This window comes from Palaemon carinicauda, chromosome 42, assembly GCF_036898095.1.
Source record: "Palaemon carinicauda isolate YSFRI2023 chromosome 42, ASM3689809v2, whole genome shotgun sequence".
Taxonomy (NCBI): Eukaryota; Metazoa; Arthropoda; class Malacostraca; order Decapoda; family Palaemonidae; genus Palaemon; species Palaemon carinicauda.
The window spans coordinates 31017251-31040471 of NC_090766.1; the positions used below are offsets into that span (position 1 = coordinate 31017251).

The following is a 23221-nucleotide window of genomic DNA, read 5'->3' on the forward strand; positions in this document are numbered from 1 at the left end:
TCAAGTAACCCGCCTTTTTCAGGCTACTTGACAAGATAGTCTGTGCCTTATCATGGTCGAGAATCATGACTTTCATTTCTTCTCCTGACGTTGGCTCATGCTTCAGTCGAATGTAGCAATTATGGAAAGCGTTAAAGCTTGGCCAAAACTTGATTTTGTCTAAAGGAACAGCTCCCATCTTCTCCGAGATGTAGAGTTTGCCGTCTAAAATTGGCATAAGCTCCGCATACCTCCAGGGATTGGGTTTGGAGCATGTCAGAAGATCTTAGTCTCTGGGGTCGCTTGTATGACCCTTGGGGGGTGACAAGCGGAGCTTCACAGAGCTCTATCTTGAGTTCGCTTCCTCCGTTTCGCCTTATTTGCGAAAGTTTTCCATTAGACCCGTAATATGGGCCAGTAACTGGTCCATTTGTCAAATAGAGGGGTAGAAGGTGAAGATTTCGAAGTTAATGGCTCCAGAGCCGGCACAGACGGAGGCCATTCCAACATGATATTGTCAACTTCTTCCCGGGGTGGCTTCCTGCTCTCTGTCCCAAAGGCTATCTGGACGCAGGGAGGTGCGAATCGTGCCTGGGGCACCACTATTTCCCTACTTGCTTTCGAGAATAGTAAGCTACGCATCCTATCGTTAGGTAGGTATGGTCCCAGAGAGATCTTCTGGAACACATTGACTTGGGATTATCAAATCCTTTGAACACTAAGGTCCGACAGCTATTGCAAACTTGGGGGTCCCAATATTGCAGGGATTCAGAAATAACATTGCAGGGGGCATAAAACCTGCATGCATTATGACCGTAAAAGTACTTACTCTTAATATTGCAAAAGACTGCAACACATTTCATCTGTGGTTCCTCCTGTAACGAAAGAAAAGCAGAATGAGTATACAATTGATTATCTCACCTGATAAGCAATATGTAATAGTCATCTTTTAACTATTATAGCTTAGGATAGTAAGCTAGAAAGGGATAGGGGAGACACATACTTGTGTATCCCTTGCAAGCAATTGCTGTTACCTCCCCTCAGTATTAACTATAGAGAGTTTCCTTTATCAAGGCAACTCAAACGAAAGGGTTCTAACCCCTAGGGGTAGAACAAGTGTATATTGCCACTGCCCCTTCTAATTATTTAATACTGTGGGGTAAGAATAACCGATTTCTAATCAGCGTATTGAAGGAATTCTATTCTTTCAATATAGGATTGGTCTCAGCAAAAGCCTGCACAAGGGTACCCAAGATATGTTAGAAAATAACTACTGTAAAATCATACTATAATTTTCTGTTTGCAGTATATACTATATTGCAAAATACCGGCTACTGTATAATTATATATTGTAGTTCAGGCAGTGTGCTGCCAGTATGGCTAGCATCTGGCGGCACGGTCCAGCCGGCATGACGCCGACCGGACTAGAAAATATAAAAGACATATTTTTGTGTATCCTACCCAGCCATTTGCTATGGCCTTCTCTTCCATTATCAAAACCATAGAGTTTCCTGATCAGGAAAGCTCAAAGATAAGGGTTCTAACATTAAAGGATAGAAAGTGTACCACCACCGGGCCTTTTGATTTATTTAATATTGAAAGGTACACAGTAAACTGATTTCTAATCAGAATATTGAAGAAATTCTATTTTTTCAATATAGGATTGGTCTCAGCAAACACCTGGGCAAGGACACCCAAGATATATTTCAAAATAACTAGGGCCTACTAGTATAATATATACAATAGTTTTCTATCTGCAGTATATGCTATACTGCAAATATACTGACTACTGTATAAACATATACTGTAATCCAACTGGCATATAGCTGTCATAGCTAGTCCCTGGCGGCACAGCCCGGCCAGCATGCTTGCTGAAAGAGAGAGAAAGCATGGAGTGAAGGACTGTCTTATTACTGTGTATGTATACACTAAATAAGGATATAAATATATAATTTACTGCCTTTCACCAGAAAGAAGGTTCAAATGGGAGGGGAAAATGCATCATTCAGGCTTCCATCCAACCACCAGTACCATCATCGGCAAATTCCGGCAGGCACATGGCCGGCAGGCTAGCACCTGGCAGCACTGGTACAGTCGGCATACCGCCAGCTGAGTCAGCACCTGTCTGTGCCAGCCCAGCCGGCATACCGCCGGCCAGGCTGGTACCCCAGCAACAGTGCTTGTGGCCGGAAGTCCAAGGGAGGACTGAAGAACCTTGGTGACAGAAGAGACTTCCCTCCAACAGCCATCATGGCTGCCGGCAGCCGCCATAGCCGCCGGCAGCTGTCATGGCCACCGGCAGTTGACATGGCTGCTGGCTGCCGGCATAGCCGCCGGCAGCCGTCATAGCCGCCGGCAGTTGTCAGGGCCGCCGGCAGCCGGCATGGCCGCCGGCAGTCGTCATAGATGCTGGCAGCCGGCTGCTGGCAGTTGTCCTAGCCGCCGGTAGCCGGCATGGCCGCCTCCAGCCGGCATAGCCACCGCTAGTCAGACAACAGCTGTTAAGAAGGAGTCCGGCCGGCCCCGCAACCCTCCGGCAATCGGTGGAATTGCAGGACGATGGCCCAAAAAGCTGCGATGGCGAGGCCATCACTAAAGGATAAAGCAGGAGGGAAAAGGGTCCTCTATGAGGTGTGGAAGGAGCCGGCAAGGTTACCGGTCCTACCACACACTTAAGAAACTCTGTTTAAGTATTGGCACCCTCCTAGGCAGCAGGAGAATATATATTCTCCAGCCTAGGGTCTGCCAATACGGTTAAGGGGACGGCGGCAGTGCCGCCTCCTCTCAACAAGGGAGAAACAGAGTTCCAGTGCCGGCGTCATCCTAGGTGGCAGAAGAATGTGTATTATTCAGCCTAGGGTCTGCGAGTACAGGACTAGTCTTCTAGACGGGGACTATTCACCCTGCCGGCCAGCTGCCGGCAAAGACCAAATACTGTGAGGTTCTGACCTAAATCCAAAGCCTGTTATCTGCGACCAAGGGAAGATACAGAAAACACTAGTCTAGTCGAACCTGAGTTTCTACTTGAAGGCAAGACCAACTAGGGTTGTAGCCTAAGGCTACATTCAGAGGGAAGGAGAGATTACCCTTAAATCTCCACTGGAGACGAGTATCGGTTTATATAAAAATTCTAGGAGATATCTATCTCCACGTGAATAAATAAAACGATACACGAGGGTAAACAGGGAATTGTCTGAAAGTATACTATATCGCCTAGGTTAGGTTGCCTAGGCAAGATGAGATCTCGGTTACCTAAATCCCCGAAACTCTAATGTATACGATCGGCAAAGAAAAAGGAAAAATTATGCATACTATAAATATCTTTACAAGTATAAAATGCCTAAATAGCTTTCATAATTAATTAATTAATGCTATTTCAACTGGGAATGTCATTCTACTAACTAAATAACACATGCCTAAACGAACGACAGTGCCCATGGCGCCTCCAGTAACAGGCCTAGCTCCTAAGCACAATAAATTACTCTAATTTCACTGTGAAACAGGAGCTAAGATATACACATTGTAAAGAATCATTACTCAACTTTCAAGAGGCGAAAGCAGCTGGAGATTGAATAATAATCCTCGCAGAATCGATCGAAAAAGTCAGATCCACATGGATCACCACCTTGCGAATTTGACACAAAATTAGGAAATGTCCGCCATCTTGGACATGACGCCTTCTTGATACTCAATAGTAATATGGGAAATAGGGTAACCTTGATAACGGCTCCCCTTCCAAAATTACCACTCTTCCCCCTCGAAACAAAAACGCTATTCGGGGTGAAGATCGCTATGTGTCGTATCAAGATATATGTCCCCTGATTTATGCGATATCCTTAAGAGAATGTTAAGGATATTCGCGCCAGGAGTTAGAATTCTGGAGACCTAAAGGTAAATTCTCTGGGAATATCACCGTAGTACATATATCCCTTGGAAGCTACTATTAGGAACCTTCCTTCAGGACGACATGGTTTGATCCCAAAAAACTCTGATATAAGGGAAAATTATTTTATAAATGTTATCAAGAATGAAGTGAGGTATTGAAGGGTTTCAAAGGTTTAATGATTGCTCAAGAGCACCCTCCTCCACAAACCTTAGGAACCGGTCAGGACAGGCAGTGGCTCGATGATACAATTAATAGAGATTAACTGGATTCCTTACTTGGTTTCTTGGTGTAGGGGATTTGAAGTGATAACAGAACATGTTGCTGTTTCCACTACACAGATTAGATATTTTTTGTTTTTATTTCTCTTTGGGTTCAATTTCAGCTGAGATGATTGTGTGACGATGAATTTACACATGGGTTTTGTGTAACATAATTACTGTTTTATTTAAGGAAAGGGTTAGTTTTTTAAATATCCCTAAATTTGGGCAATTCTTTTCTATAACTATTATCCCTAAGGGGGTAGTGTCATCAGTTTACTCCAAGTTGTGCACTGTAGATATTTACTAAGATTTCTTTCACAATGTTATTTTGGTCCCTACTTTTTAGCCTTTAAGTTACATCTGTTCTATTTTATTTCCTTCCATTTTGCTGCTCAATCTCTTTAAACTTTTACTGTACTCCATGGTGCTACTACAAAGGTTTCCCCCAGTTACACCTAGATGCTGAATGTGTCCTAGTTTCATGCATCGATCCTTCAACAGGTTTTATGATTGAACAAAAGAAATTATCTATAACAAGACCTCCAATTCTAGGTTTTATTCCGCAAGACCTGACTAATTAGAAGTGTTAAGATTATCGGCATATTCTAAAAGTAATGCCTGCCTGAACACATGCCCATCATATTTCTTTTTCTTGTCCTTAAATTTTACCTTTGCCAAGTCCGTTTCTTTTCTATCTTCTGTGTATTCATTGCGCTGTTTGAAAGGTATGGGATAGAATGACTCGATGGGAAGCACTCTCATGTTTGCGCATCCCTTATCACTTTTGGCAATCTCTATAAAGTTGCTTGTTTCGCATAACTCATTCATCACTCTTGTAATAGCTTGAGGTCCATTCGCACCCCAAATGTCACCCTGTGAATGAAGATAAGTAAAACTATTATTGCACTGCAACAAAACAATTTGTTGATCGAGAATTGCATGGATCCGCTGGAGTGTAAATTAGGTAATTTAAACTCCTTAACTGAAATTTGGGGAATAAGAGAGTAGATTTCAGAAAATGGCTTAAGATGTATTGCAATATTGGGATGAATAATGGTATATTCAACTGAAGACTTTTTGATATATCACAGTATATAGAAACCATAGTTTCATTTTTGTAAAAAGAATTCTAAGGATTTCTCCCTGTTTGCTAGTTCTCATATTTTGGCTATGAGGATTTGAATAACATTATTAATATACAATATATTAACATACGAACAATACACTATACACACACACACACACTCATATATATATATATATATATATATATATATATATATATATATATATATATATATATATATATATATATATATATATATATATATATATATGGACTTATTGGCATATCACAATATTATTTGCATGATGGTTTAAGGTTCGAAAAGATAAAACTGTAAAAATTTCCTGGTTGATAACTACTATGAAGTTGTTATTCTCCAGAGTAACATACCCTGAAATTTTTCTGAATGTCCTCCATAAGCATCCTGAAGACCTTATGCCGAGGCTGACCAATTAGAATGGCATTATTTATTCTACTGTCCGATTCCATTCCTACTGCGTCAGTGAGATTCAACGTGCTTCTGATGCAAATGGAATCAGTGTCTGCGTAGATGCCACCCCACTTCCATACTAGTGCCACTCGCAGCATGTCGCTTAGGTTGATTTTGGCCCAGGCTATTTTGTACAAGTGGATACTCAAATTATTATTTTGGGAAATCCACATGATGGGCATATTTCTTACAGCGGCGCTCTTTTACCTTAACGACTGTTTTCATGATTATGGCATTTACAAGTTTCATTCCCACCCCCCTTAAGAATTATAAATAAAAGTTTAAGATGCTATTTGAATATTACCTTAGTATCAACATCAAGATGAAAATCGAGATTTTTGTCTTTCTAATAACAGCTTTTCACTTTTAGCGTACTGTAAACGCTAAAGCCAAGATCCATTCATTGCTCATCAGTATCATTTTTGTTCTTGAGGAATGGTAATTTTCTCAAGTCCAGCCAAAAAAAAAAATCAGGTGAATTCTTAATCACATGCTTCAACTAAAACAACAGACAATATAGAATTCTTAGCTTTGGATAGACATTGTCCAAAATTCTATGGCTTTGTGATTTGTATACCATACATGTAGTCACCACAGGACTGGCTGTGCTACCTGAAGCATATGATATTGCTTAATTAAATGCTTAAACACTGCGTATAGACAGTTGTTTTTTATTCGGGTAAAATTTCCAAATCTTCTCTTGTTTAATATAATGTTTTATAGTTATTGTTAACATTCTAGACTCATTTCCTGTAATTTCTAGAATTTGTACTGAACTGCAGGAACCTTGAAGCAGAATCATTGTGTTTACTATTTTTATTATCATCAGTAAATAGCAAAACCCTAGTTGAAAATAGGCCCAGGGACATCAAAAAGGACAAAATAGCCCAGTGAGGAGGGAGAATAATGAATTTCGTGAATTATATGAAAACTTACAAAAAAGACTATAAAATATCTTGAGATCAGCAACAACGTTAAAATATGTTATATACCTGTGTAAACTGTGAAGAGAAACTTACGTCAACCTGTTTAACATTTAAACATTCCCTGTAATTTTTAACTTCAAGTTCTAATGATTCAACTGCCTCATTAGAAAGATTATTGCACACAGTCTGGTCATAGCTAGAATAAAACTTGTAGAACTTTGTGTAGTATTAAAGCTTGTGATGGAGAACACAAGACTTTTAGAACTAACTGCATACATAGTGTTACATAAAGGATAGTAATCTGGGAAGAGGAGAAGGTAAATGATGGTCAGAAATATTAAACAAAAAATATCCCAAATATTTTACCGCCTACATTTGGTTTGCACAAGAGTATTAAAAAGAGCCTAATAATCTGTGGAAATTTAGAAAAAATGGAAAGCATCATTGGAAATTATGCGTAAATAGGTATTAGCAATAATATGATACATATTTATGAATAATTGTCACAACGATTCTGTTTATCGTCCCCTGAGATTTTTCAAATAGCTGTCTTGATGTTTTAACCCCTCATATTCTAAGAAATCCAACTTATTTCTTAATATTTTTCCATCTTTAAGGTTACTGTAAATTCTAGTACTCTCTAGTGCAACTCAGGAATATGAGTAGTGAGTTATTCTTGAATCTGCACTCTTTGGTGGTGTAGACATAACAGTTCCTCTTGTACTTAAACTAGAGGGCTCTGTCACTCGCTGTTAAAAGGAAAATGCAACCCTTTTAGCTGATGAGTTTGACATTAAGCACAGTAATGAGAAACTTGATCTCCCTCATTCTTGTTCCCCTGAAGCTAAAACTAACTAGTTTGGCTTTTCGGTCTCGTTAAATTAAAGCTCTGTTCATGGACGCTGATTCCTATGAAGAAGTATCCACAAATAGTATTTTCCTGTTTTTTGTAAAGACTGTAGGTTAACAAAAAGAGGTTCTTTTAGCACTTGGATAATCGGTAATGTTTCTCGGATATGTAAATTTATTTATGGTAGTTCAATTCCAGTTGATTACCGTCCAATTTCCATAAAACCTATGTTATCTAAACTTTTCGATGTATTTTTGTGGAGGATCATTTTTTATTCATTTTTATGCCAAATTCAGAGAGAGAGAGAGAGAGAGAGAGAGAGAGAGAGAGAGAGAGAGAGAGAGAGAGAGAGAGAGAGAGAGAGAGAGAGAGCGTGTGTGTGTGTGTCAGCGAGCGAGAGGTAGTTAGTGTATTGATTGTTTGTTGTGAGAAAGACTGTTGGTATAAATGAGGTTGTTGTTTATGTTTTTAGCTAGGTTAGGAAAGTTGTGAATGTCTTGGGTAAATGTTCTTTTTGATTTGACTGCAGCTAGAGGCAGTTGTGTGGTTTGAGTACTAGATTTACTTTATATTTTTTACCAGCGTGGAAGCCTTTTGTTTATTTCAAAAGTAAGTACAATTTATTTATCTTTGCTAGGAGTGATTCTGAATAATAGAAAGTTTATTATTCATCTTTGATTATAGTGTGATAGTTTAGTTAGCTAGTAGTGTTCGTAAATGTTTTTCTTTTTTCATTTGCAGGCCGTAATTCCTCCTTTGGAGAGATTTTTTTTACGTGGAATTAATTGTTGACGACATGGTTAATGATAAGAAAGTTGATACGGCTACTCTGAATTACATGATTGTTGATGACCCAGACCGAATGAAAGTCCGATTGCTGATGATGATGATGATGATAATAATAATAACCACGACCCCAATTAGGGAAGTAGTTGTGGCAAATTGCCACCCACAGAGCTGTGATAGTGTGCTGCAAAAGACAGTTGGCAGTGTGTGGACGACTGTATAGGTGTCAACATAGGATATATAAACATACAAATTTTGGTGTTGGTGTGCGGTGTAATTTTAAGTTGGGGTTTTTTGGGGTTCATATGAATGGTGTTATGGTTATTATATATTTAGTGTTAAGTTTTTGATTAGTTTTAAGTGAGATTATTTTGATTATGGATGGTTTATGTTAAGCGTTTTAGTTTGTAAGAAATATAGTATTAAGGTTATATTTTGTTTTTATGTCCTTTTTATCTAAGAGTCCAGTTTATGATAACGTAAGGGGAAAGTTTGTGTTGCGGAGACAATTGTCTGTTTAGTGTGATCAAGGGTGTGGGGGTTATTGTTGCAACATCCCGCCACATTTTGGCAAAACATCTAAATAGGTTTTCTGAAGGTATTCATTTGTTCCTTAGTTTAGAATTTGACTTTCATAAAGGCCCTGGAGCATGTGATGCCCTTATTACAATTTTTAATGCTGTATAGAAATCCCTTGATTGTGGTCAGGAAGATCATATGATTGGCTATGGTTTTAGTACTTCCTTTGACCATGTTAATCATGAGGCCCTTGTTTTCAAAATCAAACAGTTAAGAGTGGGTGGGTCTTTTCTTAGCATCATTATTGAATCTTTAAGTAATAGATCACAAAGATTTGGTGCTGACGTGCTGAGTACCTTAATGAGTATATAGGAATATGATATCTGGTGTTCTTCAGGGTAGTGTTCTTGGACCATTACTTTTTATACTATTATACACATGGTATGTGGTTTGGCCTAAAAACAAGCTCGTTGCATATATAAATGATTTTACCTGCTCTGCATCAATTCCATATCCTGAATGTAGATCTGAGGTTGCTGAATTCCTTAATAGAGATCTAGCGAAAATTAGTGCATGGAGCAAATTATGGGCCATAAAGTTGAATCCTAATAAAACTCAAAGTACATTTATATATAGGACGAAGACAGTGGCTCCGTAACATCTGGTTCTCAGCATTGATAATTCTTTTTAACTTTGAATGACTTTTAAAATCTTAGGGGTGATTCTTGATAACGAATTTACGTTTAAGGAACACATTGAGTCTGTCTCTTGAACTGCACAAAAAAATTGGCTTTATGAGAAAGTCTTTCAAGATTTTCGGTGATTAATCTAGTCTGAATAAGTGTAATATATCTTTCATTAGCCTTGTTTCAGAATTGTTCTCCTCTCTGGTCTTCAGCAGCTTAATCTCATCACAATTTGTTGGACAGGACCTTATGGTGTATTATATTCATTTTTCCTGATCTAGATATTGGTCTCTAACACCGTGTTTCTGTTAGTTCGTTATGCATGCTGCATAAGATTTTTCATGATTCTGACTATCCTTTGCATTAATACTACCACCCTATTCTTAATACTAAGTATGTAGTTAATTCTAATTGCCATGCTTCTTCCATGATCAGGCTCAATACTACACATTTTTCTAAAAGTTTTATTCCAGCTGTGACAAAGTTCTGGAATGATCTTCCTGATTAGGTAGTTGAATCGCTGGAACTTCAAAAATTCACACTTGCAGCGAGTGATTTTATGTTGAACAGGCTGTCATAAGTCTCTTTTTAATGCTAATATATGAAAAGTCTATTCTAATGTTGTTAATGCTCTTAAAATATTTTATTTTAATTGTTCATCACTTCTCCTGTATTTTATTTATTTCCTTATATCCTTTCCTCACTGAGCTATTTTATAATAATAATAATAATAATAATAATAATAATAATAATAATAATAATAATAATAATAATAATAATAATAATAATAATAATAATATAAAGGAACTTATTCTTAGATATTGTATATTAAAATTAGAATGCCTATCAAAAAGTAACTCGAGGACAAAGCAATAAACTATTAGTATCCTTATCTTTTGTTGAATGATGTTGCTTCGAATAGTGTCCAGGATGGGGAATAAGAAAAGGAAATCTCTTGAGAAAACCGGGGTGAAGTTGGGAATAATTATTTTAACTTAATTTTCAAAAGAATCGGGATTTACTAAATCTTTTTTTTTTTTCATTCATATTTACCGACCACTAATTCGTTTCTTAGTGAGGACCCTTTATTACCTAGTTCCTTATAGCAATGGTTGGTCTATTTAGCTAAACAGTGAATTTTGTAAAGTTGATTTCATATGCTTCGGTACACATCACGGCAATCTAAGTAGCAGATAGGTGACAGATGTTTTGAAGGATATGGTAATCAGATGTTTCTCTAAGTGGATAAGTGCCAGAATTTTCCCCGAAGCGATAGTGCACATTATTTATGAAGCCAACTATACCAAGTGTTCTGTTGATTGTTGTGAATCATAAATAATGAAGAAGAAAAAGAGAGTGAATAAAAGTAATTATGGGTGACCAATGCTTCATCAAAACATGAACCACAAAACATTTGAAGATGGAAAGGCCTTCCCCAAATCCTTCTAAGTCCATTCTATAATCTGTTTACCAACCATTGGTTAAATTTGTCATCCACCACTGCTGCTATGACTATTAGTGGTGTTATAGTTAATTCTGCTGGTCTTGTATCTATACTTATAATGCCAGTAATGCACTGGCTTGCACCTGAGTATATTGATATACAGTCGTCCCCATCGGCAAATAATTTCACCATCATTCCCACTGCTATTTTTAAACAAAGGGGCAGTTTCTTTGATGTCTCTTCAACTATTTCTATAGAAAGCATCCTCCTTCACCAAACCCTTCTTCTATAAACCCTTCACTCTATCAGTCTTCTAATCCTTTAACTCCCTCCAATTTTTCTACACCTAATAAGTTCCACCTAAGCCCCCTTTACTCTCACCCCTCACCCAACCTTAAAACATGTCCACACCACTTCAATATAAGACTTACTTTCCATAGTAGTGACACGTAAATAATTCAAGTTCCTGCCAAACATCCTATTCGGAAAACATGTTATTTAGTGTGAAGCAAATATGATGAGAAACTCTTTACTAGAGGGTTCCAGGGATCAAAGTAAGTACACTCATCAGCCAGCTACTGTTTGCAAGACCTCTATTAGATGTTGGTTACCTGGATTTCTGAACAAAGTTTACCCAGAACTTACACGTTCCTCTCAGCCATTTATCCGAGTTGAAGAGTTCCCAGAGAGGTGTTTCGCTGAATATTTCTTCAAGGTTACTGGTGACAATCCTGATATTGGAATACTGACTGAAAAGACTCTTCCTCACTTCGGTGACGTCATCTATGAATGGAGACACCAAGATAAACCAAACTGTCTTTTCCGGGTGTTGAGCTGCCCAGCTGGAAGGAAGAAAGGAATGAAGCAAAGTTATGAACGTTTCACTCGCATTTGTTATTCATTTGTTTTTTTTTTTCAATTTTTATGAAAGTAAGGATGTAAATTGGGTTTCATGGAATTCCACTTACCTCTCTACAGAACACCAACTTCTGTATAAAGGATGTGGACTGCAAGTCGATTCTATCAAGAAGATGTTTTCAGATGAGACCTTAGGAGTCATTTCTCTTTCAAATAAAACAATAAGCATTCTGTTAATTATTAAATTCAAAAACATACATTGCATGTATATATATATATATATATATATATATATATATATATATATATATATATATATATATATATATATATATATATATATATATATACATATATATATATATATATATATATATATATATATATATATATATATATATATATATATATATATATATATATATATATATGCGTGTGTGCGCCTGTGTTTGTAAATATCAACCACAATTGCATCCAGTATCGTATTCTACTTTTGAGAATGTATATCCAGTGGAAATTAATTCTTGATAAATGCTTCGGGCCGGACAGTAATTCGAACCTATGCCTCTTAGCCGAAACCATACCAGCTGAGATGTAAGATTATAAGTCTAGTGTACTTATTCCTGTCGAATTCTGGAATCTGTTCTAAGACTTGAAATCAACCCATCTCCACCCTGATAGCTGGTGGAGATGGTGGAGATGGCTTGATTTCTAGTCTAAGTAGAGATGTCTGAATTCGATAAGAATATGTACAGTACATTTGTAATAAACTTATATCTCTCTTGATCGCTCGAGCAGTCCTAGCTGGTATGGATTCGGCTAAGAGGCATAGGTTCGAATTATTGTCCGGCCTGGAGCAGTTATCACAAAGGAAGTTCCACTGAATATACATTTCCAAAAGGATCAAATGCTATTTTGGTTGATACTTACATTGATTAATATATATATATATATATATATATATATATATATATATATATATATATATATATATATATATATATATATATATATATATATATATATACATATGATTATATATATATTATATATATATATATATATATATATATATATATATATATATATATATATATATATATATATATATATATAATTATGTATATACATATATATATATATATATATATATATATATATATATATATATATATATATATATATATATATATATATATGTGTGTGTGTGTGTGTGTGTGTGTGTGTGTGTATGTGTGTGTGCGTGTGCATGCGTGTGTTTGAGTGTGAGTGTTTTACAGCCACAAAAGGAAAATCAAAAAGATACGATTAGTGTTCGCCCTTTCGTCTTATTAGTGACATCTACGGACTCACGGTGAGGATAAATATACGCAGTAATTGTTTTTCACTGAATATATATATATATATATATATATATATATATATATATATATATATATATATATATATATATATATATATATATATATATATATATATATATATATATATATAATGAATTACGGGGATTTAGCTTTTGAAACAAAGAAAATGAATATATAAATGGAAGTAAAAGAAGCCCATGAGCCTCGCACCAAGTAATAATTACGGTTTGCCACTCCTCGTATTTCCCTACTACATCTGGTATTTTTGGATTGGATCTACAGTAGTAGTCTAGTAGTGATAGTATTTTGTTTCTTTAAAATCATACAAACCTAGAAGTATTTCATTACAGGAACAGCATGTGTATTTTGGATCTCTCTCTCTCTCTCTCTCTCTCTCTCTCTCTCTCTCATAGGATAAGTGCAGGCGGTCCTTACCCTTCCCCTGTCAACTGATCCCCTGACGAACCCCCCCCCCCCCCCTATCTCAGCAACCGTTTACAATACTCTATATTGTGTGGTGATACGGTGATACGGTCCAGCCGGTGTTTATACTTGTTTGATTCCCGTAAATGTACGGGCATCTCACTTAACACTTTCTCACACAAATCCATCTTTTCCCGTAATGATTCGTCCATGGCACTTCTTCTCAGATTAGATATTCATATTTCATTCATAAATCAGTTGACTCTGAGTGCATACGAGGAGTGGCAGCACCATGATCATTACTTGCTGATAAGCTTCTTATACTTCCATTTATATATTCCTTTTTTTCAAACAAAACACACTCCCAAATTCATATATATATATATATATATATATATATATATATATATATATATATATATATATATATATATATATATATATATATATATATATTATCTTTCTTTTTAGGACCGGAGAGGATGCATCCCACCATCCACCCCCCTCCCTTGAGCAATAGTGGTCGAGGGGGCTATAAACAGAAAAACTCTGCTCAGAGTGAGTGAGGTGTGCAAGGAACTCCTGTGTTCAACTGTACATGAAACTATCATTTTCCGTTCGTTGACTGAACCTTCCTGCCTTTATTATATTATGTATTCCGCTTAAACGATTTGTCATCACGTTTTCAACCATTTACCACTGTTCAGATTTATTGTTCATATTCTTCATCCATAAAGGAAAACGGGTTCAACCAACCCTTTACATCTAAATGCCTAAAGAAGTTATTACCCTAACCTCCCCCTCACCACCACCATCTGCACAACATTCATGGATTATCTTACTTTAATTACACCTTCTCTCTACTCTTCTTCTTCTTCTTCTTCTTTGTCTACATCTTTTCCCACTTCTATGTGGGGTCGATGTTTCTGGTCAGTTTTCTCCATCTACCTCTGTCCTACACCTCATCCATCACCAGTTAATCCCTTTGATCGAAGGTCATCCTTGATACAGTCCATCCACCTTCGCTTTGGTCTCCCTCTCCTTTTCGTTCCCTGTACCTCCATTTCTACCACTCTTCTCCCGATATACTGTTCATCTCTTCTCATGACATGACCATACCACCTCAGTCTACTTTCTTGGATCTTATCTGATAGTTCTCTAACTCCTGTGGTACCCCTAATTACCTCATTCCGTATCTTATCTCTTCTTGTCACCCCACACATCCTTCTCAATATTCTCATCTCTGCTACATCCAGTTTCTTCTCTTCTGTCTTCTTTATTGCCCACGTCTCCGCTCTATACATCATTACCGGTCTCACAATAGTCCTGTTTACTTTACCTTTCAACTTAACCCTTATTTCCCTGTCGCATAGGACTCCACGCACTTTTTTCCAATTCTTCCATCCTGCTTGTATTCTGTGGTTTATTTCTGCCCCCAGATCACCAACCTCTGCAACTGTTGATCCTAAATACTTGAAATTTTCAACTCTTTTCAATCTCTCTCCTTGTATACTAACGTCCCCATTCTCGCCATTTTTCAATCTCAAATACTCTGTCTTTTTCCTGCTGATCTTCAATCCTCTATTTTCCATTTCTCTTCTCCATTCCTCCAGTTTTTTTTTTACTACCTCTCGCCTAGTGCTACACAGTATAACATCATCAGCAAAAAGCATACACCAAGGAGACTGATCTCTAATACCTTGTGTTACTACATCCTTGACCAGATCAAATAGGTAAGGGCTCAATGCAGACCCCTGATGTAGTCCCACATTTACTGGGAAACTTTCTGTTAGGCCTATACTGCTCTTAACATTTGCTTTTGCCCTCTCATACATATCTTGAGTGATTCTTACATATTTCTCAGGGACTCCCTTTTCTCTCATACATCTCCACAGCTTCTGACGTGGTACTCGATTGTATAGCTTCTCCGTCTCAATAAAGACCACATGTAATCCTTTCTGTTTCTTCCGATGTTTTTCTATCGTCTGGATCAAGGCAAATATTGCTTCTACAGTCCCTCTTTCAGGCATGAATCCAAATTGTTCCTCACCCATTGTTGTGTCATCTCTGAGTCTTTTCTCAATGATCTTCTCCCATATTTTCATAGTATGGCTTTATGCCTCTGTAGTTGCCACATTTCTGGATATCTCCCTTCCCCTTATAGATGGGAATGATTAGGCTTCTTCTCCATTCCTCTGGCATCTTTTCCTGATTGAAGATCTTCTGCGTCAGGTCCCACAAGATATCTATGCCTTCCTCTCCAAGACTACCCATACCTCTACTGGTATATTATCCGGTCCTGCAGCTTTACTATTTTTCATCTTCTTTACGGCTTGTTCTTCTTCTCTTCTAGTCACTCCTATGGTAAATGTCTCATTTGGGAGTCCATCTTCAAATACCGTTCTTGGGTTTTCATTCAATAGTCCTTCAGAATAAGTTTCCCACCTTCTTTTAATTTCATTTTCTTCTACTAGAACTATACCATTGCTATCTTTTATTTACCTTATCTGTGTCAGGTCTTTAGATGCAGCATCTCGGGCCTTAGCAATTCGTAATATTTTCTTCTCTCCTTCGGTGTTTCCATCTCTCTATAGACTTCATTCAATGTCTCTGCCTTTGCCTTTGCTACTGCTCTTCTTGCATCTCTCTTAGCTTGTTTATAGTTTTCTTTATCCTGCTCTTATACTGATAGATCTGCCTTCTTCTTGGCTTCTTTCTTGGTTTTTACCCGTTCTTGCACTTCATTATTCCGCCACCACGATTCTTTATCATTTAGGGGTCTTCTTCCTGATGTCTTTCCAAGTACTTCCTCACCGATCCTTAGAATAAGTTTACTATTCTCGGTCCACCATTCTTGTACATCCTCATGTAACTTTACTGCTTCCAGCACTCTTTCCTTAAACAAGACTCTCAGTTCTTCCTCTTTCAATTTCCACCACTTAATCTTTGGGTCCATCCACGCCTTTTTACTTCTACAATTCCTTAGTCTGCAATCAATTACAACTGCTCTATTGATTGTTGTGAATCATAAACAATGAAGAAGAAAAGAGAGTGAATAAAAATAATTATGGATGACCAATGCTTCATCAAAACATGAACCACAAAACATTTAAAGATGGAAAGGTCTTCCCCAAATCATTTTAAGTCCATTCTATAATCTGCTTCAGTTTCTTCTTGAGTCTTAATATCTGCAGTCTTTTGGACGTCCAGTGTGAGCATGTCTATACAATAAGTAATCTTCTCTATAATACAAATACTTAATTTCTCACTTGTTTTTGTAGTTTCCCTTTACTGTCCCCAATTCATAAAGTATCATCTGAAAACCTTTGACATGACACATATTGAGCATCAGTATCTACTCAAAGCTTGTTTCCGACTTGTTGCGTGATTATTCCTATTAAGATGGTAAACTAATAATAATAATAATAATAATAATAATAATAATAATAATAATAATAATAATAATAATAATAATAATATAAATCATTTCACTTTTTCTAAAACCCAATGGTGCAACTTGATACTCATTTCCACGAGCATTTTCCTTTTATCTTCTTAAAAAGTCCCTCAGTCTACCATGGTGTAGGTCCTTTTGCCCATTCAACCTTCTTTCTGAATTTAATTCCCAATAAAAAGCCTTTCTGTTCTTTTGATTTATTAATAATTCCCCGCCCTTATATTCTGAATATTTTTAATAATTTCCCCGCCCCTATATTCTGAATATTTTCCTTAATCTTTATTTTTCATTTAATCAACACCATTTACACCAAAAGACAAAATTTCCATTACCTTTGCATCAAGGGGAGGTTCTGTAAAGTATCACTGCCTGTGGAATATGCACTGTCTCCAGCACAATATTGTTTCTTCCAAGGCACCAAAATCTCCACTGTCTTGCTGGGAGCGACGTCTGAAATATTTCAGGAAGATTTTTTAAAATCATATTGCTTAAATTCTCACTAAAAGGGTTAATTCAAATTAGCTTTCTCTCTTCTAAAGTTACGTTACTGTATGGCCATCTATGATATTTTATTTTCCATTCACTAAAGGAATGTTAGAATTTAGGACGTAGATGTTCCCAGTAAGAAAGGTTTTATTTCCTTCAATTTCAAAGGCTATTTTTTACTGACGGGGTTTCTCTCTTAGCATTTTCAAAAGACTATAATTCTTCAGTCTATACAACAAGGACTTTTAATTCTAATTCAGATTCCAAGTTGTTGTCAGGTATTAAGATATGAAACTTAGAACCTACGAGGAAATAAATGATTTACTTAAGTGACCAAACTACTTAGTTATCTATTAAAATCCTATAGGGTTTTACCATTCTTTTATATTGAAAATTGTTTACTGATTCATAAATAGTTATTGATGAAGAACAATAATTTATAGTAGAATTAATGTTCTACGAAATAATTTTTGAAACTATTAATATTCTTAAGAGTTTTTGGCTTGTAAAATGATATTGTTGTGAAGTCGTCGGATGATTGCAATATATTCACTTTAAAATACAGATAATTTAAAGAAGTCATAAAGGGGTAAATCACGCAAAAAGCCTCTAAAAAAGAAATTTCCAGTTTGATTTTAGCGTCTGATAAGATTTGGTACAACATATTAGTGCTCTTGCTTGGTAGCAATGATGATCTCACCTCGAGTCATTCTGTAATCTAAAGAAATTGTCCATAAACTGATGATCAGACAAGTGACGAGAATGATAATAGCCAGAAGTTTAATACATGGTCTGCCAGTCATCGTCTCTCCTTCACTGTAAACAAAAGAACAGAATTAGAAATATTAAAAGCTGTTTGGCGAGGATTTTGAAGTTCTTGAAAAAAGAAGTTTCTGCTTTCATCTATACTTCCAAACATTGGCAACCGTGTTAATTGGTTCATAAGTTGTGCTTCAATATCTATATACTTACTGTACTTACTTCTTTTAAGGGATGTTTTCCAGGTCAATCAGTTTACCGTATAAATTCTTGGGTGTTCAATGTCACTAAGTATTCGTGTTCATTGTCAAATCCACATTATTGAAGCACTAAGAAAACAAGTCTTCAGTTTGTTCTTGAAAGTCTTAATATCAGCAGTCTTTTGGACGTCCAGTGTGAGCTTATTATAAAGGTCTTCGGGCTGCATATTTGAAAGCTCTAGAACCTGCATTAGACCTACATATCCAGGAAGGGAAACTGCTGAGTGTTTCGAAGTGGCCATCTTTCAAGATTATCATGATTATGGAGAATCTGTATCAAATGCCACTTTTTGAATTAACATCAGGGGTTTCTTCCAGAGAATCCGAAGCAATCTTCCATGCCCAAAATGTCAAACAAAGCTTGTGATTATTATCTTACCGTACCTTTTAATTAGCTTACAGTTTTCTTTTCAGGTTTCAGACTAAAGTTTTGAAGTCATTAGATTCAATACATACTCGAGATCCAAGACTATGTAGTGGAGACTTATGGCATCCCCAAATATATCAGTGCTATGTGAAAATGGGAAATCACCCTTGTCCCTACATGGAGAGTTTGTATTCATACAGAATGCATTGAAGATCCTATCCACCAATTCTCCAACAAAGAAGTTATTCAACTTCACTGACATATTTATAAACAATCGTGAATCACCATTCCCAATAGGAGCAAATGGGTTATTACAATCTTCAAACATTAAAATGGACATTATTCAGCCACCTCTTTCCTCCACCCTGGAGCTTAAAGAAAACAAAAATATGCTCTCATCTTTATTATCTATCAAAGAAATATAGTCATACTCTTAGCCACTATAAACAACTTGCCTTGAAGCATATTCAGAGGAAAGGACCATATTATACTATCTATACTAATGGCTTTAAATTTTCAATGGGTGCTGGTTTTTCTGCAGTATTCTCAGACAAAATTAGTCAGGGCTCATAACCCAGTATAGCTTTCATATTTACCTCCAAACTATCAGCCATAATATCAGTATTTGAGATTATTAAATCTTTTAAACATCGAGCGAATCATAAGTTTGTGATTTATACTGATTCAAGAAATGCCCTAAAAGCCCAAAAGTGTTACACTCATAACAATCAATTGGTATTGAAAATTAAAAAGCTCCTTGACAGGTTATACTCCCGTAGGATAGATATAGAAGTATGTTGGATTCCTGCCCATTTTGGGATTATGGGTAATGGAATAGATTCTACAACTAAATCTTCAAACAATTTACCAAAGCAAACTTTTACACTACCCGTGAAAGATTATATAACCAAATTGAAGCATTTTATAGTCTTGGAATAATAATAATAATAATAATAATAATAATAATAATAATAATAATAATAATAATAGGTAGTTGGCTGGAAATGGCACCAGCCACCTGTTGAGATACTATTGCGAGAGAGTTAATGGGTGCTTTGACCTGCCAGACAGTACTACATTGGATCATTCTTTCTAGTTAGTTAGAGCTCATTTTGTCTTTGCTTACACGGTACACCAAATAGTCTGGCATATGCTTTCTACATTCGCCTAGTCCTCATACACTTAACAACACTGAGATTACCAAACAATTCTTCTTCGCTTAAGGGCTTATCTACAGTACAGTGATGGTTCAGTGGCTACTTTCCTCTTGGTGAGGGTAAAATAGCTGTCAAACACGATCAATGACGTCAACATTACGTTAGAAGAGGGGACCAATAAAACACCGGAACAGTCATGAAATGTGACATCACATTGCCACACCTTAGACTGGCTATTTAAACCCTTGCGAGGTAGCTAGAGCGCTTTTCCATCACCAGCACACACAGTGAAATTTTCCCCCTTTTCCCCCATCTTGGGACATGGCCCCCACACCCAGTGCCAACTCGACAGGCACTTACTTAACCTTAAGAAATGCAGTACAGTTGACCGCCAGAAGAAGAAGGAGAGATGTCCAGTTGGAGATGCCCTTTTGCCTTTCAACCCGAAAGGTGGATGAATTCCTCAACTCCTGCCTGAGACGAGGTAGGAGGTATGTGTTAATTTGGAGGACATCTGTCTTAGTCCGAGTTCCCTTCCTACCTGATTTGAGGACTCATGGATTCCGCACCCCACAGCAAAATTGTGAAGAACCAGTCCATGGGTACAGCCCTCCAATCTTCAATTTTGTTCCCAGTTTTGTTTACTAACTAACTCTGTAGATGAGATTTGTAAGGTCGATGTTCACCAAAGTTCACTCAGAGAAAGAAAGAAATAGAACGGCATTCTACCTGCATCCCTTCTCCTGGGGGTCTTAGTTATAAAAGTAATTTGAGCCACTGATCAGATAAACTTATAAAATAATAATAGAAATATAAGACTTGAAGATATTATAAAAATTATTCTGCCCCCAGTAGCTTCACACTTATAGTGTCTTGGTTTTCCAACTGATATTAGAGCTTAGCTTGTAATAATAATAATAATAATAATAATAATAATAATAATAATAATAATAATAATAATAATAATAATAATAATAATAATAATGATAATGGATCTGATAGTAATAAGTTAAAAGAACTAGAGCCAGTTGTTTTTCTATAAGAATTGTCATTGCAAAGAGAAAGGAAGAGAGAAGTCAGATTACGCATAGGTCAGATAAAACTCACACATGGGTTTTTGATGTGCACATCTTGTGAAGCAGTATCCAAGTGTAATAAGTGTGAATGTATTTTAACAATAATGATATTTTTAGCGACTGTAAAGTTTCTGAGAGAGAGAGAGAGAGAGAGAGAGAGAGAGAGAGAGAGAGAGAGAGAGAGAGAGAGAGAGAGAGAGAGAGAGAGAGAGAACCTATGTTTTGGTGAGAAAAGTTTTATTGACCTTTTATCAGACTGAGAATATTCCTGTTTTTATAATTTTAACTTTTTGTAAGAAACAGGTTTTATAGATAAGATTTAAACTTCTCTTTGTCAGAATTTTACCGCAATTTAAATATTTTCATCCTTTAGGTTTAATATATATTTTATTTTATTAATCTACTTAACATTAATATAACTAATATTTTTGCTTCCCGATGTTAACCGCCCCATCTCAATAGTTTGAGTCGAGTTTGAGTCATTAGGCTGATAATCTCCTTTTTTCAATGATAATCAATTCATACTCCAAGTTTCCCGACGCACCAAGATTCAACAGCACCTCATCAAATCTATAAAGTCCTTCCTCCATTTCTCAAGGAGTCTGTTATGGAAACACTGCATATTTAATAAATATTCAACAATAAGCCAAATAATCTTTTTACGTCTCCGCCATTACATTTCAAGTGCTTCACTCAAACCCGGAAACAGCCATTGGGGGAATTTAGCTGTTGAAAATTTTCTGATTCCACGTCTTCTAGATAATTCTTGATTACATGTCGTATATATATATATATATATATATATATATATATATATATATATATATATATATATATATATATATATATATATATATATATATATATATATATATATATATATATATATATATATATATATATATATATATAATCAAACTACACTCTAGATTTAAACCAATACACATTGACCTCTTCTCAGTGTAAAAAGAGATGAGAAATGGACAGACACGGACTTCTTCCGAGTGGCAGAGATTTATTAGCAGGGTGCACTGCTAGTCCACACGGTCCAACTTGGTCTTCAGCCTATGTCTTTACCACACAAGGTATGCAAACTATGACCGAAACTTCGTCCAAACGGCAGAGCTGCACGACAGATGGGTTACGGCCTATAGGTAATCACTAATCAGTTGGCATCTTGTGTTTGTGGTAGTGTAATATGGTACGATAACAATGGTAGGAGTCTTTCGTGAAGAGAAGACTGTGCTCTACGCCATAATAATTTCCGGGTATGAAGAAGAAACCATCATAAAAGAAAGGTGGATTGCAGAGTGGTTGAAACACCGTGACACATTAAGAAGTTCCACGACTTCGTTGCTGGAATTTCAAGATGAAAGTGACGCTCTGTTCGTCACCTACTTGAAGATAGGCGATAATTCATTTTATACTTTTGGCTCAAGTACAAACTTATATAAAAAAAACAAGAAATCAATATAAGACAAACTATATCATCAAATGCACGTCTAGAGCAACACTTCGATTTTTAGCAATCGGCTGCTCTGCTAAGACTAAACATAACAATGAAAAAGAAAAAATACATAAGTATCGAGAGAGAGAGAGAGAGAGAGAGAGAGAGAGAGAGAGAGAGAGAGAGAGAGAGAGAGAGAGAGAGAGAGAGGGGGGGGAGAGAGAGAGTTAAACGGAAGAAGGGATTTCTCAATATAATCTAACATTTCTGCGTAGGGATACCTTAACTTGGTGAAAGGGTTTGCATATCACCATGATCAGCAACGCAGACTTGTTAGGGCTACCTATACTAGGCTGGTTTGTTGTAAGCGATCAGACTACAGTCTCCCACCGTTACTAATCATCATTGACCAGCGTGGAAATGAAAACTGGGCAAACACCAGACAATAATATTCATCATAAATAACCATGTTGAGTAAACTCACTAATCGGCTATCATGGTGAGGATGGGATGATTTTAAGTCTAAGAAAAGACTCTTGAATTCGACAGGGATATATAGAGTGGAATTGGAATGAAGTTCTATCTCTCTTGATGGCTCGATTTGTAAAGGGACCAATGTTGGCATCGTTTTGACTTAGAAACATAGTTTCGAATACTTGCCCGGGCAGATGCATT

At 36.4% G+C, this 23221-nt stretch overlaps 1 protein-coding gene across 3 annotated transcripts in view; it reads right to left on the reverse strand.

Moving 5' to 3' along the window:
- Positions 1-23221, reverse strand: part of LOC137633283 (lactosylceramide 4-alpha-galactosyltransferase-like) — a 50927-nt gene that overhangs the window by 7271 nt on the left and 20435 nt on the right. For 2 of the 3 annotated variants that reach the window (XM_068365494.1, XM_068365495.1), the window contains 6 exons: positions 18181-18296; positions 17327-17444; positions 11861-11956; positions 11538-11734; positions 5582-5805; positions 4795-4998 (listed from right to left, as the gene is read on the reverse strand). In XM_068365494.1, coding sequence (XP_068221595.1) covers positions 4795-4998; positions 5582-5805; positions 11538-11734; positions 11861-11956; positions 17327-17444; positions 18181-18283 — 942 coding nt within the window. In that variant the 5' untranslated portion in view covers positions 18284-18296. The remainder of the gene's footprint in view (positions 1-4794; positions 4999-5581; positions 5806-11537; positions 11735-11860; positions 11957-17326; positions 17445-18180; positions 18297-23221) is intronic. The other variant, XM_068365496.1, reaches the window with a different exon arrangement.